The 17,664-nt window shown below is 39.9% G+C and overlaps 1 protein-coding gene across 3 annotated transcripts in view; it reads left to right on the plus strand.

Moving 5' to 3' along the window:
• The window catches only part of LOC107093738 (partitioning defective 3 homolog B-like), a 172,336-nt gene that overhangs the window by 97,079 nt on the left and 57,593 nt on the right, over positions 1–17,664 (plus strand). For all 3 annotated transcript variants that reach the window (XM_015388979.1, XM_015388980.1, XM_015388981.1), the window contains 2 exons: positions 7,836–8,051; positions 10,753–10,954. In XM_015388979.1, coding sequence (XP_015244465.1) covers positions 7,836–8,051; positions 10,753–10,954 — 418 coding nt within the window. The remainder of the gene's footprint in view (positions 1–7,835; positions 8,052–10,752; positions 10,955–17,664) is intronic.

Raw genomic sequence — 17,664 nt, forward strand, 5'->3', positions numbered from 1 at the left:
TTTTTAACTAGCTTGCTCTTCATCATTTTTAGCCAAATTGAAGTAGTTGAGTTTCTAAAAAGTTGCAGGTTGCAGATCCCTGCCCTAAATAACCTTATAGTTTCCACACTGTTTAGATTAAATTCACGTTTGTTCCTGTCAGTTTAAAGAAAACCCCAAAACATTGATCTTTAGTCAGCTTCATAACCGTTTACATCCTCTACTCCTCCTTTGCAGATCTACAAATGGCACGCTTGACCCCACGCTTTAACCATCCTGTAAGCTCAGCAAAGATGGGGCAGGAGTTATGGATGGCCTTTTTAAGTTCCCTCCAGTGATTACAGCTATTCATCAAGGTTAAAGCTAAATACATACAGCCTTACGTCCACATTCCCCCATACATCTAAACAGCTAAACACAATTACTGTCAGAGCGACGCCTACGTCCGGCTCCTTCTACTGCCTCTGATGTAGCTGAGTGCGTTCAGATAGTGATGGGGATGCTTCGTGATTGAACCGGCCTTTAAGTGGAGGAGAGTTTTGATTGGCCATAACATGAATTAGATTTGCCTTTACTAGCTGTACAGTTGTATAAAGCAATTTGATTTGAAGTCCTGTGTTGGGTGATTAGATGAGATTTTCTGTGCCACAACGTTTAAGGGATCTGGCAGGTGATATCTTGGATTTTTCTTTCTGTCACTCAAGAGTGATAAGAAAAGCTTTCATATATAATAGAATGATCAATTTAGGTTTTATGAATTCACATTTGGAAATAATCCCTTATAGTACCCCCTGTGTGACTCATGAAATTATTTAAAGGAACAAAAACAAGCTTCATTTCTAGTAAATGTGAAGAAAAATCAACATAATTCTTTGTTATTGAGCATGGTGTTTGTATCAGTATCTGTTTTTTCTTTTCTTTTCAGTGACACTCCAGTCAGAGCATGTTTTACCATTTCCTGGACATCGGCGTTATGTTTTAATGGCTGAACCTCCGATTATATAGGGGGCTGAGAAGTGTGTTTGCTTCTGTCAGCATAACAGCTACATGTTGGGGCTCCTGGTTTCTGTTTAAGGAGCTACAGCCGCCATCGGTTTCTAGCTGGTGTAAAACACGTGTAGCAGACCTCCAGCATCCGCCACTAGTTTTATTGGAATGGTTCATGTTTTTTGTACCTTTACAGCCTTTCTGGATGGAACATGCTGCAGAGCTGCATGCTGTCCAGCCATTGTAATTGATCTGAGAGGTGTGTTACAGTGCGGCAGGTTGTTGAAATATAACTGTGTTTTCTGTGTGTATTTTTTGATCGGGCTGCAACTAACGATTATTATGCAGATTGATTAATTGGATGATAATTTCTTTTTATTAATCAATTAATAATCGGATAGCCAATGATTCTTTTAAGAGGACTTCTTATAAAATGAAACCAGGGGAAACTAAAACTTTTCCACTTGAGAAGTTCTGGAAAGAGCATATTTACAGACGAAATGTTTTTTTTTTTATATATTAAATGCAAAATGTTTATATATTTTCTTACAATCTTGGTCAAATTAGTGCTGCAAGTGGGTTTGTCTGTCAGCTAAAGGCATGTTTCAGAGTCTCTATGCTTCAGTTAATGATTAATTGATTACTAAATGAGTTGATGAATTCAATAATCTATTAATCTGATTAATTATTTCAGACCTTTTTTTTTTTTTTTTATCATGGTGCTTATAGTAAAGCTAATGTAGTTTTTTCCAGCCTAAAATATGATTTAAAGATGACATAGAAACCTCACTGCCTCACAGTGAATCAGAGCATATTTCCTGTTTTAAGGTTACATTTATTAAATGCTAGATTAGGTTTTTTAGGGAGCTAATTTGCTTCTCCTGATGCAAAATTCCCCATACTTTTCTTAGTTTAGTAGATTCCCCTTTTGAGCTGTATCGATTGCGTCATTGTCTCTTTGCCCAACCTATGTTATATTTTGAGAGATTACTTTAAAAAAAATCCACACAATGCTTTTTTCTTTGTGATTTCATCAACATGTGGAAGTGCACCAGTTGTTTCTGTCCCTGCACTTGGTATTTGTGATGTGATGCAATGATGGTCATCTTGGTCAGACTCTTGGTTCCTCAGCTGCACATTGCTTCTGGAATAACTGGCCTTTCAGCCTGTGTCAGTGGAAGGATGGTGTTACTGCAGATAAAATGAGAGGCTTGTAGGTGGTTATCATAAATATTTTTCCCTATGTATTACAGCATCAGTAAGTTTAATAGATTGCTCATTCTAACTAATTTTATGTCTTTGTTAATTAGAAATAAACTTGTGCGTCCCCTTTACATCAGTGTTTGCAGATATTCTATGAATCCTACCTGTTTCCCCTCAGTGGTTAGTTTCTTCACAGGTGGTTCTACCAGCATATATTGCTCTAAAAGAGTTTTTTTTTTCCCTTAACAAAGCGGCATGATGGTGTTGCATTAGTCCTTTCAGTCCCTCGCTGTGAAGAGAGACCCTGCGGCTACACTCTAGGCAAAGACTTCACTGCTGTCTGCTTAATGCAGACAAGACCGCCTCCAATCTCCAGAGTAGTCACAATACACATATTACTGTGATGCATACACGTTGGCCATATGTTCAGGTGGACGTCTGCATGTGTGCATTTATAGAGCGAATGTTGTATCTCTTTTTATTTTCCTCTATGTTCAATTAAACAGCAGCTATTATCTCTCAGTAAAGCTATCTTTATTTTTGAATCTTTCTGCAAACTCTAAAAATGAATCTGAAAAAGACGTTTAGCTAAAAGCATTAAATATCTGCTCACTAGCCACTTTATTTACGTTATTTAGTCGTTACTTTCCCCCCCCCCAACTCAATACATTAAGTACGGAAGAGGATTAGGGCCAGGATTAGGGGAAAAAAGGAAAAGTTTACTGATTTTAAAATTTTATTTCAATTTAGTATAGGAAAAAAATCAGAATTCTGACTTTTTTTCTCCGAATTCTGACTTTTTTTCCCAGAATTCTGACTTTAATCTCAGAATTAATCTCAGAATTCTGACTTTTTTCCCAGAATTCTGACTTTAATCTCAGAATTAATCTCAGAATTCTGACTTTTTTCTCAGAATTTTGTATCTTAATGTAGATGGGCACCATGAAGGAAGATATGTGGGAGCACTCAGCTTCACTGACAAAGATGTGAGCTTTTTGGGAGGGCCAGTGACACATTGGTGGAAAATGACGGAATTAGGCAACTTTTTACGTGCCTGAGGGGTCCCCTCATTAATGGAGGAGCAGAAGGTAATTAAAACAAGAGAGCTAGTCTCTAAAACAGACATGGCTATGGCTTGATGCTGACATGTTTGTTAGCTGTCAGAATTCTGAGAAAAAAGTCAGAATTCTGAGAAAAAGCATACTAAATTGAAATAAAATTTTAAAATCAGTAAACTTTTTTTTTCAGTGGCCCTAATCCTCTTCCGTAACTAAGCCATCTAGATGTGATAAAGACTTGAGGTGGGACCTTGCAGTTGGTGCCACTTAGACTGAACTGAGTATTTTAGAGACAGTTGATCTATGATCGACAGCAGAAATATCCCGTGTGCAGTAGAAGTCACGCGGATTAAGGCGCCCCTTTGGTGTCAAAGGTCGGCGGAGAATGTGCTGACTGATAACCTAAACTATGCAGCAGCTCAAATAACCACTTGTTGCAGCCTTGGTATGGAGAACGAACAACACGCTCAACCTTGAAGCAGAGGGGGCAATTTACACGGAGAACCCCATACAGGTCATTAAAAGATTTAAAATATGTTGATTGATACAAAGAGTCTTTATATCAGTCAGAATAGGGAAAGATCGGGAAAGAAGGGCTCCATTCTGCCTTACATTAACAGTTTAAGCTAGTGGTGGTAGTATAATGGTGTGGGGGTCCCATTGGTTGCTTGAACGTAACACTTATTACTGTAAGTCATCTACAGTCGCCAGATGTTATTCTGTAGGGCACATATGGGATGTGGCAGACTTCCAACATGGATGTAGGGCCAACAGCAGGTAGAAGCGTCACGTCAAAATAGACCAAAATCTCTGTTTTCAAACATGTTTCAGCTTGATCTTGGATGGAGAAGTGTTTAATCTGTGAAGGGCATCACTCAGGCTCTTTTTATTTATTTATTTTTTGGCTGTTAGGTTGTTTGTCAGATATGAGCACCAGCTTGATGTGGCTGTAATCAGGCCGACATGATGCAAACGGATCCCAGAGAGCATCTGCTGGCACGGCGGGCGGCGATATGTGATAAACGCCGATTTCACCCTCCATTGGATCGAGCTGGCGATGATAGCCACCCCTCTCTCCCCTCATCTCATCCGTCCTATTAAACCCTCATTATTCATTTACCTCCAGCCGCCTGACATGCATGGAATGAGCACGCCGCCGCCACACCAATACGCTCCAGCAGAAGTGAATTGCTCTCATATTTCTCCTATTTCTTCTAAGGCGGTCAAGGACACAAACCTCTATCTCATTGAAGCAGTACTGTGAACGTTTTTCCCCCCACTTGGATGAAAATTCAGACTTTTTTTTTTAGTAATAAATACACATGTGCCCACGTGCTCAGACCCACACAGTTTCCCCGTATAGTGCCGCAGTGCACTGGCAAGGAGCTTAATTCTATCAGGCTGTGAGCTGGACAGCCGTAATTACATTTGTGACACAAATCCTGTCTCTCAAATTGAGCGTTTTATTCCTGAGCGCTCCCGCCTCTCTATTTATAACCCTTATTCCCCATAAATCCTACTTCCTCTTAGAAAGTCAATTTGGGACTTAAAAGGCAGCAACGCTTCGCTTAGTTTGCAGCCTCCTTTGACTCCGATTGCTGCTTCAGTTTCACTTTTTTTTTTTTTTTTTACTCTGGAGATTTAGAAGCATCTAAAACGACAATAAAGGCTTTAGAACCAAGTGCCATGATCCAAAGGAGTCGTTCCTATGGAAAACTCTAAGAGGCTAAAGAAGCTTCTGTAGCACTGAGATGAATTCTTTTTTTTTTTTGCTTCTCTTTGTTGGAGGGGGTTCCTTCTTACCGAGATGTCCTTCAATTTCAACCAGAGCATGAATGTCAGAAAGCCTCTTTGACAGCAGCATCCTCTTCTTGACATTTACTTTTTCTCTGTTATCTCGTTTCTTTATATCCCGGCGCCTCGTCTACCGAGTGAATCGGCTGCGGCCTTCAGGAAAGCCACACCTCGTGTTACTGCTCTTTTTCCCCTTCCCTCCCACCTTTTTAAGCTGATGCATCTCAGTAAAGTGTGATCAAAATGTTTATTTATTTTTAAGAACAACATGGAGACATTTTGGGGGGAAAAAAAGAAATATGAGTACGAAACAAAAGATCGACTTAATGTGCTAAATAAGCTGGTTGTTAAGGAACGTGTATCCCAGGATGTTAAAAGAAAGTTGAGCAGAAGGAGAAGGTGCAGCTAACTGTGGTGTACCAGCAACAGGGATCACTATAGACTTGGGAGGATGTGAAAGCACATACGTTTGCTTTTAGAAGAATCCATCCATCTTCCATCATGCTTATCCCTGACGGGGTTCACGAGGGGCGCTCCATCTGTCTATGGGCGAGAGGCAGGCTACACCCTGGACAGGTTGCTAGTCCCTCGCAGGGCAACACAGAGACGCAGGACAAGCAACCACTGATCAGCCCGCTATTTGAACCATATTAAAAAAACATTAATAAAACTTTATAGAGCGCCAATTCACAACACATGTCATCTCAAGGCACTTCACAGTTCAACAGCTCATACAGTCAAACTGATTCAAAGTTTGCTATCTAAGGACAACCTGTTGATTGCATCGACTTATTGACTCATTCTCACCTATTTAATGGTTAAGATTGTTTATTTTCATGGCTTCATAAAGTAGGATTTCAAACTTTTTGTCCATAATTCAGTCAAACTTTAAAGCTGCTTCCAGGAAAGTCAGTCTAGAATATGCAATGCACCAATCCTAACTATAGGAAACCACAGCCCTATGCTGCCACCACCATGCTTTACTGTTAATATTGTTCCTAAATTTGAAAGCCCCGCCTTTACTCCGTTTAACCCTTTTTACAACTTTAATACCCCATTTATACTACCCTTGAAAAACTGTGCCGAGAACGGTCCGAGCTCAGTAACTGATAAAACTTATCGTGTGTAAATTGAAAGCAAATTGAACTGAACTGAGATAGACAAAACCGAACCGAGATAACTGCAGACCAGTTCCAGAGATGACCAGAGCGCATGAGCAGAACGCATCATCTCCATCTGGTTGCACATCGCGATTCACACTCCATTCCAGTAGTTGGCGGTAATGCCCCTTCAGAAGTTGCTTGCCAACCAACACAAAAAAGAAGAAGAAGAATTATATACAACAATCGAAATCTTCTCCATGCAACATTTTAAATAATGGCATTTTAAATAATAAGACCGAAGTACAGCAATAATAATCAAGCATAACTTTCTAAATGTGACGGGCGCTGCCATTTTGATTTGCTTGATTCCCTCCTTCTTCGTCTTCTTCTTCTTGTGTTTTATGGCGGTTGGCAAACAACTTTTCGTGCATTACCGCAACCAACTGCTTGATTATCTCCTTCATTACTGGCAGTAATACTGCAGATCGTCACTAGGAGTCGAGGAACCGAGATAGCGTGATGTGTAAACGGTCATCAGAACCGAGCTTGGCCTGGTTAACTGATCCGAGCTCGGACCGGTCTCAAGGGTAGTGTAAATAGGGTATATGTCAACCTTAAAGGTGTTATAAAGCAGAGAGGTCTATTTTTGGAAGGCCTCTTCTTACTGTGATCAAATATTATTGATAAATGTCAGAAGCCTGTTAACGCAGAGGTTAAAAGATATACAAAAAGATACTTCTGTTTTTTTATATAAAAGCATTCATTTAAAGATAATTCAGGAATAAAGGACAATAGCTTTATTATTTATACCTCATTAAAATTCAGCTTTAGACCTGAACGTTTAGTGAAAGAGGAGATATTTAATAGTAACAAATGCATTTGTGTTTTGGGCTTGATTTCAAATATTGCAATAAAAGCATTTGGTCTTGATTACATTTGAGTCTGAAATATAGCCTTTAAACCATGAGTATAACCTCGACGTGTCAGAAAGATTAATTACACTGGGTGTACTAAATTATTAAAGTATGCTTTTCCACTCCCCTGAAACACATTCTTTCCAGTTCTTATGGAAAGTAAACTTTCTCTAAATTGAATTGTAGGGAGCATTCATTTTTCGAGGGTTTAATGCACTTGCCCTTTAATTAAATAAGGAAATATAACTCTGGGAGATGTGTACAAATGTAATGTTTTGTAAGCAGTTGGCTAGATTTAGCTAAAAGCTTGTGATCTCAATAAGATTATTCCATCTCATTTTAGCAGAGGCTGCATTACTAATTCAGAGCCAAACTTCCTCCCCCATCCATCAGCCTGCCTTTTTTGTGTCTCTTTATTCCAGTCATCTTCTGGTTTAGTTGTGGGAATTGGGTAAAAAAAAGAGAAAAAAATCAAAGGACATTGGCGTTAGCCTTGGGGAATTTAGAGCACCATTAAATGCTTTAATACTACCTACTTATATCGGAATATTTACAACATCTTTATTTAAGTGTGTGAGGTTTATGGGCGATCATCAGATTTGCATGAACCCACTAAAATTAGCATTTAAAGCAGCGAAATCTGAATATTAGCTTCCCTTTTAAACTCTCCTGGCAGGAGTTGCTGTTCACATGCAGCAAATGGAAATCTGCTGGTTTTAAGCATTTAACGAAGATTTTTTTTATGTTGTTTTTAATGCTCGGGAAAATAAACCTTTTAATGTCTTTTTCTCCTGAAGAGTCCTCTAATGGGGGAGCGCTGGGTCCCACCCTTGGCCTCATGAAGTCCAGTTCCTTGGAGAGCCTCCAGACGGCCGTGTCCGAAGCCCAGCAGAGTCGGAGGCAAGCTCAGGTGCCGTTCCACCGGCCGCGGCCACACATGGTCCGAGGTCGAGCGTGCAACCAGAGTTTCCGAATCGCCATAGACAAATCCTACGATGGGCCGTCTGAAGATGGTAAAAAAAAAAACTTTTCTGGGTGCTGTTTCTGCTGCTGTGGTTAAAGCTTCTTTGTATCCACTTTAAATTACCTACCATGCTCCTGATGCTTCTCCCTGTGGCTTTTTAACGCACTGGCACCAGAAAGGAGCCACAGGCCTGCCAACAGAGGACACAGTGCTTAGCCTAAGTACCTTAATGAAATGCTACATGATTTTATCCACTCAGCGATTTAGAAAAGAGTCACTTTATATCTTAGAGCAGCATTTTTTTAATGCTTTGCCCATTGACCAGACAGACACCTGATCTTGGTCTAATTTCTTTCTGATAATAAAAGAGAAAAAGTGTAAGTATGCAGCGCAGATTTATCACACTTTAGCAAATCCAATGTCTTTAAAGCCTTTAAAATCTTTTTCTATGTCTGTGAGATTGATGAACAAGATCACTGCTCTAAGTAGTTGTCAAATTTCTTTCATTTTTACAACCTTCTTTTTAATGAATAGGGTAGCATTTCTTCAGTTGTTCTAGGACATTGCACAAAATCCAGAGAGATGTTGGACAATCTCTCTGGATCTTCCAGATTCAACCCTCAGGTTTTGTTGGACTTGGGTCTCTGTCATGGTAGAAGGGTGATTTTGAATCTGCCTTTACTTTTATTGCCCCCAAACAAATCAAACTGTATAAAGTTGTGGGGTATTGTAGAGAGATTAAAAGCAGAAGTTTGACTTTCTTTATCATTTGCTTGTGCACCCTCCTTCCTAATGCCAAACTGGGCAACTGCTCTTAACAAAAATCCTCACTGATACTGACACTTTTTTGGGTCTTTGAATTATTAACCTTCTAAAAGACCCAAAGATTACCTACAACCAGGAGACAAGGATTTAATCTAAAGTGTTCCAGTTTTTAAAGTTTAAGAAGCCATGTCTCTCATCCTTTGGATGAGACAGGCCCATAACTAGGGCTGTGCAATATGGCTGAAAAATGCACTGCAATATAAGCCTTTCATATTACTCGATATCGATAAGTATTTATTAGTTTTTCTTTTTATTATTTGAAATAAGGCTCTGTTCAGCAAAACCAATAATCTCAGCCACTGAGAGGTTGAGAGGCTAAATCCTTCCCTCCTACCTGCATCCCCTAGAGTGTGGCTCGGTTCTGAATCTGAGCTAAATGAAATCATGAAGTAGAATTGTTTACAGTTTGATGTATTTTATATTATTATCCATCAGATTAGTAAGTCCATATACTCTATTTCTGTAGCACATTTCAAAACCGCAGCGTAGGCAAAGTGCTGTACATGAAAACAAGAACAAGTTAAAAATACATCTGATTAAAAATAGACATGATAACCAGATTAACAACAGGGATAATGCAATACAAAACTAGATAAAACTAGAGTAAAAGCCAAGAAATAAGAAATAATTAAATACAGGAAAAGGGGAGGCCTGTCAGACACAAATGGTAAATTATTTTCTGACAGGCCTCATCTTTTCAGAGAAGTTGTCTATTGTTTAGGTTTAATTTCGATTTAATCTGTCGATTACTTTTACAATTAATTGATTAATAATTGGATAGCAAAATGTTCTTTTAAAAAGTATTTTTGCTAAATTAAACCAGGTGAAACTAAGACTTTTCCACTTGGATAGTACTCGACTTTTTTACTTTCCTTTTACTTTTCAGTCATGGTCAGGTCGTGGTGGATGATTGGATTTCATGAATACAGTAGAAACAAATCTGACAATTTTTTTTTATGAAAATCTTTAATTTGAACTTATTTTGGGGGTTCATGCATCTTATACCTGTTCAGAAAACACCCGGTGACAGAACACCAGTGCTAGGATGCCGGTGGCATAGGTCTAATTGCTTATCAATCAGAAGTGGAAGCAAATCATCAAACCAACAATGTCGTACCGTTACCTAAAAGTTAACACAGGATTATTTGCAGATAGGCTGCCATGCCTTATACTTATAATTCTTCCCCCGCTGTTCTGGTATTGAAGGATGTAATCAGTTTTAACACACAACAATCGTCTCGTTACGGCTTTCATTATCTGTAGATATTTATAAAATTAACTAGTTTTCTCAAGAAAACCACTGTGAAAAAGTATCGGAAGGACACGACCACTCTGGGCTTATATATTGACAGAAGAAAAAGATTTTTATCTTAAATACAAAATGTTTACTTTTTTTTTTTTTTTTTTTTTTACACAATATTTGCATAATTAGTACTCTAATTGGGTTTCTTAGTCAGCTAAAGGCAGATTTTTGGCTGTACTCTATTTAACGATTAATCAATTACTAAATTTGTTTATGATCATTTTAATAATCAATTAATCACGGTTAATCCGATTGATTGTTTCAGCCCTAGTTATGGGTATCAATCATTGTCCCATCAGTAATTTTGAGTTGGTTGCAATGAGCAATTTAATCTCCTGATTCATGAAAATTAGGATCCAGTTTACTAGAATATATTCTAATTTCTTTCCCGTTAAAGAGTGGCTCAGTTGGAGCTGATATACTTCACCTTGTGATCAAGTTATCTCGCTTTAAACCTGTTGAAAAATTACCCTAATTCATAAGTCACTGATCATATAGATTTATCTCCTAATAACTGATATTATTCAGATTATTCCTCAGATGATTTTTACACATCTGTTAAATTTATAGCTATGCAGTAGTACCAGCTTTCCTCCCTGTCTGACTCGTTTGCTCCCTTCAGATGACGATGTGTCAGACGGCAGCTCTGGCCACGAAACGCCCGCCAGCACCTCCTCTCGTCAGGACCTGGACGCAGACGACGGGAAGAAGAAAAAGAAAACCAAGGCGAAGAAAGGGAAGAAGCTTAAGGGGAAGAAGAAGACTGAGGACTCTGTGGATGAGCCAGAGAAGAAGTCTAAGAAGAAAGGATTTACCCTTTTGAGGTAGGAAATCCTTAAAATGTCAAATAAATGAGTTAAACTAAAGCAAAACAGACGAAAAAAATAATGTTTGAGTAGAAACTGCTGGAAAAAGAAAAAGCTTGCTGCCCTACTTTCCCCTTGGTTAACTTTGAACAAACTACCCCACTGAGCACAGCAGGATTATGGGATATTGGGTGATTGGATATAAACACAACCTTCTCTGTAATGGAGAGTATCCATTATTAAGTCGCAGGGAAACGGTGCCAACCCCAAAATGCTCGTCACCCCTTTATCAAGCTGTCCCCATCCTGATTTGTGGTGATCCAATCCTCCAGCAGCAGCCCTTATCTACTGGCATTGACACACTGCGGTCAGTGTATCACCACACTTCCAACACTTGGGATTCAATTAGGCTGTGACGAGAGATAGCGCGGCCTGAGCGTCGGACTACAGATGGCTGATAAGAATCCAATCGGCCACAGTGTCAGGAGCCGTAATGGAGGAGATGTTCGGCCGGCGAGGATGATGGCGGAGCATAGGGAGGGAACAGGAAGGGCAGCATGAAGGACTCCCAGATGGGAGCCTTGTTCTCCAAGTCTGAGTTTACCTGATACTTTATCTGTTTTTGGCATCTGAAATAGTTCAATTTATACTAAACATCAACCTTCTGTTGTTTCTTTACAGCAGAAACAGACAAATATGTAGAAGGCGAGGCTTGTGGCGGGAACAGATGGTGTTTTTATGAAGTTTGGTTAGAAATCCCTGACTGCAAAAGATGCAGCATGAATTTTATCAATGAAAACCCTTCATTTTTGCTCAGTTTATCACAACAACCTGAAAGGTTGGAGCCCTGGCTCTCAGTCCAGGCTGCATCTCTAACTCAACAATAGCAGAGTGGCGAGAAAAGCTCACTCTCCCCTGCCTCTGCCTGGCCTTTATCTCACCAGCTTGATTGTTATTGAACTAGAAATATGACTTAATTAGCCAGAGCATTACTGTGTGCAATCTGATTGCTGCTCTCAAATGTTTTTTACTCCAATAGCAGCATTAGGAAAAGGGCAAATTATGCACACATGACCTCAATTTACCTCAGCAATGAGAGTGTGTAGCACCAGCTACCACCGCTGGCTCTGTCCTCTCTCTGGCTCTAAATATTTAGTTTAGCTGCTCAATTATTTGAGAAGCTCGTTGCTAACCAAGGGGTGAAAGGTGACCTTGGGAGTTGCTTATTTTTGTGTCGATTTGTTGAAATACTGAGCCGGATTGTTTTCATCGTTTCGTGTAGTTTCACCGGCTTGCATAATCAAAGTATTCGGATACAGGTAAAGGGGGTGGAGGGGGATGAGTTATGATGGCTGATGGATTTACAAAGTCAAACGCCTTTACATCTATCTTGTTCAAGCAGACTGACTGGTCACAATCACCCAATTGTTGCTGGAAGATGGATGAGCCTGAGCAGAAGGCTTTCATCTGGATTTTTAGCCATAAATCACAAAAGAGTGCTACGTAGTGGCAGTGACAGGATTATCTGATGATACGTTTATGAATCGGTATGGAAATTTGACATATTTCACAAAGTCCGCTGATTAGTAATGGGCTTTTCATTTTTTTTATTGCTAAAACCAAAGAGATTAATATTAGAATTTTAGTTGATAAACTAATTGGCTTTAATTTAATCGCACCATCAGTCCTATAACTCTAGTCAAGATCAAATGCAACCAGTTGCTGATACTATTTGAATTTCTCCTCTCTCTTCTTTAGCTTCAAGGTTAGTTTAGCAGGATGATCGAAGCAAAGTGAAAAGAAAAACATGGTAGGACAAACAAAACAAATGCAGAATTAGAAAATTGTGATTTTAGAAGCAGCTCAGAGACTCGCTGTGATTCTGAAGGATCAACAGAATAATGCAGCTCAAGAAGGAGAATCTGTTAAACATGTCGGGGGGAAAAATAAATAAAATTGCACTCAAAACACAATTTATGTTTGGGGAGAAAAGAGCAGACTCTGCACATTACCCTGAATGTATGGTGGTGGCAGCATTATCCTGAGGGAGTAGTTTGCTTAAGCAGGAAAGGTACAGATAGGAAGATGGATGTAGATGAAAACGGGGTATTTCTGCGGAAAAAAACACTATTTGTTTTTCACTTCTTTATTATGCATTCCTTCGATTTTGGTCGGTCACAGTAAAGTTTCTCTCAGTAAGACTTTTTAATGAAAAAGGTTTCAGAAGCGTGAGAAGTTTTGTGTGTTCATGCTGTGCAAAGACGGCGTCATAACTGCTTTCTCCGCCGTCTCATCTCCAGCCCCATCCCCAGCTCATCTCCCTGATTCCCAGATAAGCCGAGACAAATGGCAGCGCCCTTCACAACCCGGGGGTTTGACTGCTCGTCTTGTCTGCATTCAGCAGACAGCGCCGAGGTCTTAGCCTAAAACGTCGCCTCGGGGGGGCCACTGAAACGCCGGCCGCCCCTCTGCTTTCCCTCAGTGTTACTGCTAGCATATCATTGTGGGAAAAGACTGGCTGACCGGGTCATCTTCTGGGAAATAGAGATTTATAGTGCATCCTCTGTTCTGCCTGCTCCATCCCACAAATTGTGATTTTTTTTTTTTTTTTCCTTTGGGCTCAGACAAGTTAATCATGGTATTAATTCCAGAATATATGAGGATCTGGCTTGTTATGATGTTCGTCTTACAGAATTTGAAGGATGCAGCTTTGATTGTGCCATCAAATGCTTGTTGTTCCCAAGTGACAGTCTAGTTGCTCTGTAGTGATGAAGAGACGCATGTTTTGCAGAGTTTTTTCCCAGCTTACAGAGGCTTTCCACTGAATCAAACCCCCCCACCCTGCTGGGACACTGAGGCGTCCCGTCTGTCCCGCATTCTGTCATTCACTCTGTTCCACTGAGGATCAATGTAGCTCTGCCGCTGTCAGCACACCCCAACACCCCTTAACCAGTTTACGGGACATGAAAGCTTACGTCCTGATCCGCTGTTTAAAAATCCACATCCACCGTCATATATATATATATATATATATATATATATATATATATATATATATATATATATATATATATATATATGTCTACCCCACAGCCGCCTCCTCCTGCACTGTTTGCAGAAATCCGACAGGGAAGCAAGCCAATTAGCGCCATCCGTTCCGCTCTCATCCTATCGCTTAGTTGCAGAATGTTCGGGGTTGAAAGGTTGTCACTGTTGGGCCGTGCTGTTCAGAACTAGAGGCTTGATGTCAAATAGGAAAGCCCCGCTGTTCAATGATTTCTAATGGATCGCTACTGTTATTGTGCACTCATTCTCTGTCCCCTGAGCCCTCTGCCTTTTAGCACTAGCTTCATGATGAGCCACCTCTCTGTGGCTCCTTAATGTCTGGATCTTACTTTTCTGGCACCTTGCTCTTCAAGTATTTTCTGATGTCATGTATTTTCCTTTTAAAGCGACAAGGCAACATTAGAAGGATTCAGGATTAAAATTCTTTGTTTGTTTTTTCTCTTAGTTCTGCTGATCATTTCCACATTTTCTCACTCTTAAAATATCTTTATGGCTAGGGCTGCTTTAGAAAAAGAAATCACAGAAAACAAGCTATTTTGCCTAGCTTAAACACACAGTTGGGTAAGTCTGTACAAGATGAATGAGTGTTAGATGCTCTTAGAGTATTTTTTTCTGGCCAGCCAATCCAATATTGTTATGAATGGGTTTGTAACCCTTCCCAGACTGGAAGAAAGTCAAGTTTATTTTTTAGTTTCCTCTTTAGTTTATGGTATGATTTGCTGCTTCTTTTTTGGCCTATTTTCATATGTCAGAGAGGTTCTAGTATAGAAGAAGAAATCTTTGAGAGGCAGACACCTTGTTTTCTGCACTTTATGAACTATTTTCCTTTAAAAACCAGCGATACCGTTTGCAAAGCCTAACCTCCACTGACTATACCAGGCCAGGAAGGTGCCACAGATGATAAAAAATGAAAGGATTGCATGTAGACAAATCTTTGACTGAACCCTGGTTGTCACCTGTGTTAGTAGGCATACCAAAATCCCCCCCGACATGTTTGTGCGAAAGTCTTAGCTGTGACTTTAAGCTCTAACGAGGGCAGAATCAGGGAGGCAATGTATAATCCAACGGTTGGTTAAGTCTCTGCAGGTGGATTTCTCTTCATCTGACATTTGAGGACTTCTATCTGTGCAGATATGGAGTAGCAGCTTTAACAGGATTTTAACTAATGTTTGTGTTGCGTAAAACATGCAGAAGCTTTTATATGTATATAAACTGTAATTCTCACAGGACAATTATATCTGTTGTGCAGCACTGTTTATCTGTTAGACAGTATATGCAAAACACTAAGCAAAAGACACAATCATGGCTTACTAATAAGGCATGCCTTAAAAACATATTCTCAGGGCTTCTAGCGGGGGCTTAACGAAGAAATTCTCCCTGCTTGGAAGAAGGTGGAATATGTCACAAAACCAAGCAAATATCTCAAAAGGTTGACATTAACCCTTTCTTTTAGGGTTTAGATGTTCATGCAGGGATCAACTAGCTTTAAACTTGTTAAACAAATGTTTTTTCTGCAACATAAATTTTAATGAACACCTAAGATTAACTTTTTTTAGGCAGTTTAAAGGCATGCTTTGAATACCACGACTGCTACAGGAGGCCAGATGTCTCGGTAGAAAAAGATCAGTTCAAATTCTAATTAAAGGTATAGTGGAGGATGTTCATTTTTCTGGGTGGATCATCTAAATAAGTGGTCCTCCTAATTGTCAATCATGCTGGTGATATGTTTACGTAAGGCCGTCCTACGCCCCCGTCCCCATTTTTGGTGAGTCTGACATAGTGGAAAAATTGCTAATCTTCTTTTGGAAGGTAAACTTGTCTGTGCAGACAAACAGGAACTTTTAAACAAAGGGTGCACGAGGAGAAATGGGCTGCTGCATGCTCTCGCACACGTTAAATAGGCGTTCCCTCTCGGGAGCGGGTACAGGGTTGTATATGGAGCTGGGTATTGTTAGGAACCTCACGATTCAATTCGATTTCGATTATTGCTGTTGCGATTCGATCCCACTCAATTCTATTGGATTCAATGCTGATTTTTGAAGCCTTGTGACTGCAGGAGTTTTAAGAGCAGCCTGGGATGCCAAGTTGAGCATGTAATAGCTCAGTGATATCGACAGCAACCAGCATGTTGGCAGCATTATCTGTAACAACAGCGACTACTTTTCCGATTATGCCCCATTCGTTTATTGCCTCCATCACATGTTGCTCTCTGAGTGACTTCCGTGAAGCGGCCTGGTCTGAAGCACATTTGAGACTAATTCCCACTAATTTGATATGAAATGACAAGTGATGGTTACATAGGGGTGAGTCGCTCTCCAAGTCCAGCCATCGCACGTCAGCGCAACTCTTTCAGCAGCCTTTAGCGACTCCAACACAGCCGTCTTCACCTCTGTGTACAGTGCCTGCACAGTGACTTCTGCCATGTGCGTAGCGTGGTTCGAGTGTCTTTAACATGTTCTTGAAACCCTCGTTTTCAACAACACTGTACGGTCGTAGATCCTTGCAAATGAACACAGCCACAGACTTGGTGATTTTCTCTGCACGTGCAGAATTAGCGGCAGTTTAGAGAAAAATGATTTATCAATTTGTGTCTGTTTGGAGTCAACGGGCTGTGCTTCGGTTTTTTTGTAGCGCCTCTGCATGATATCTGATTAATTGGTTGAGTAGGTTCATCGTGTTACTGCAGTACTTTAATTTTGTCTGGCACAGCTTACAAACTACCTTGTTTTTGTCGATTTTCTGAGTTCTGGATTTCAACTGGGGGGAAAAAAAAATTAGCCCAAACGTCTGAGCTAAAAGTTGGTCTTCTGCTGGTGCTCGCCATGACTGTTGTGTGCTCTAATTCGGTCTCTGCACTAGCTGAGAATGGTAACCAAACCGACAGCGCCCCCAACGGTCAGGAGGTGAATTGATTCTGAGGGGCTACTGCATCAATTATGAATTTTGCGTGTAATAATTGCGATGTATCGATTCTTTAATTATTTTACCCACCCCTAGTTTTTTTTAAAGTGGAGACATTTTTAAAAATTCATGAAAATCCTCCACTATACATTTTAAATCATAAAAGCAACACAATTCTCTGATGAATACTTGTAAAACACTAATTTTATCATTACCAAGAAAACAGCAAATGACACAACAAACCGATTTAGGTCTCCCAGGTTTTCCTGCTGCTCTTCTAAGACCAAAAATGCACACATTAATAGTTGATTTGGAAGAATTTCCACCTTGTTTTGAGAACATGGACACAATTCTTCCAGTTCATAACATTATCTTGTTCCATGTCTTGGAGGTGCTTAAAGTTAAAGTTCTACCCCTTACGCCCTCCCTCAGAATTGTTTAAAAACTGTTATCAGCAAGGAGGAAATCCCCCTTCATAGAGAAATAAAATGCTTACTCTTTTCTTTAGCTCCTTATAATTCAGATTTCTGCAGACTTTTCTTCTTGGAAGACTCTCTATGCCCTAAATATAAAAAGCTGGCAAGTATTTATTTATTTATTTGGAAGCCGTCGGTGAAAATGAGCTTTTACGCAACAGAAGCAGCTTCCTGTGCTCACCATTGAGGCGCAATTCTAATTTACAACTTTGCCATGGCGGCACACAGACACAGCCACTATCACTGTCAGCAGCTGCCGGAAAACAAATTAACTTTTACTTTACC

This window comes from Cyprinodon variegatus, unplaced genomic scaffold (genome assembly GCF_000732505.1).
Source record: "Cyprinodon variegatus isolate N-32 unplaced genomic scaffold, C_variegatus-1.0 Scaffold443, whole genome shotgun sequence".
Taxonomy (NCBI): Eukaryota; Metazoa; Chordata; class Actinopteri; order Cyprinodontiformes; family Cyprinodontidae; genus Cyprinodon; species Cyprinodon variegatus.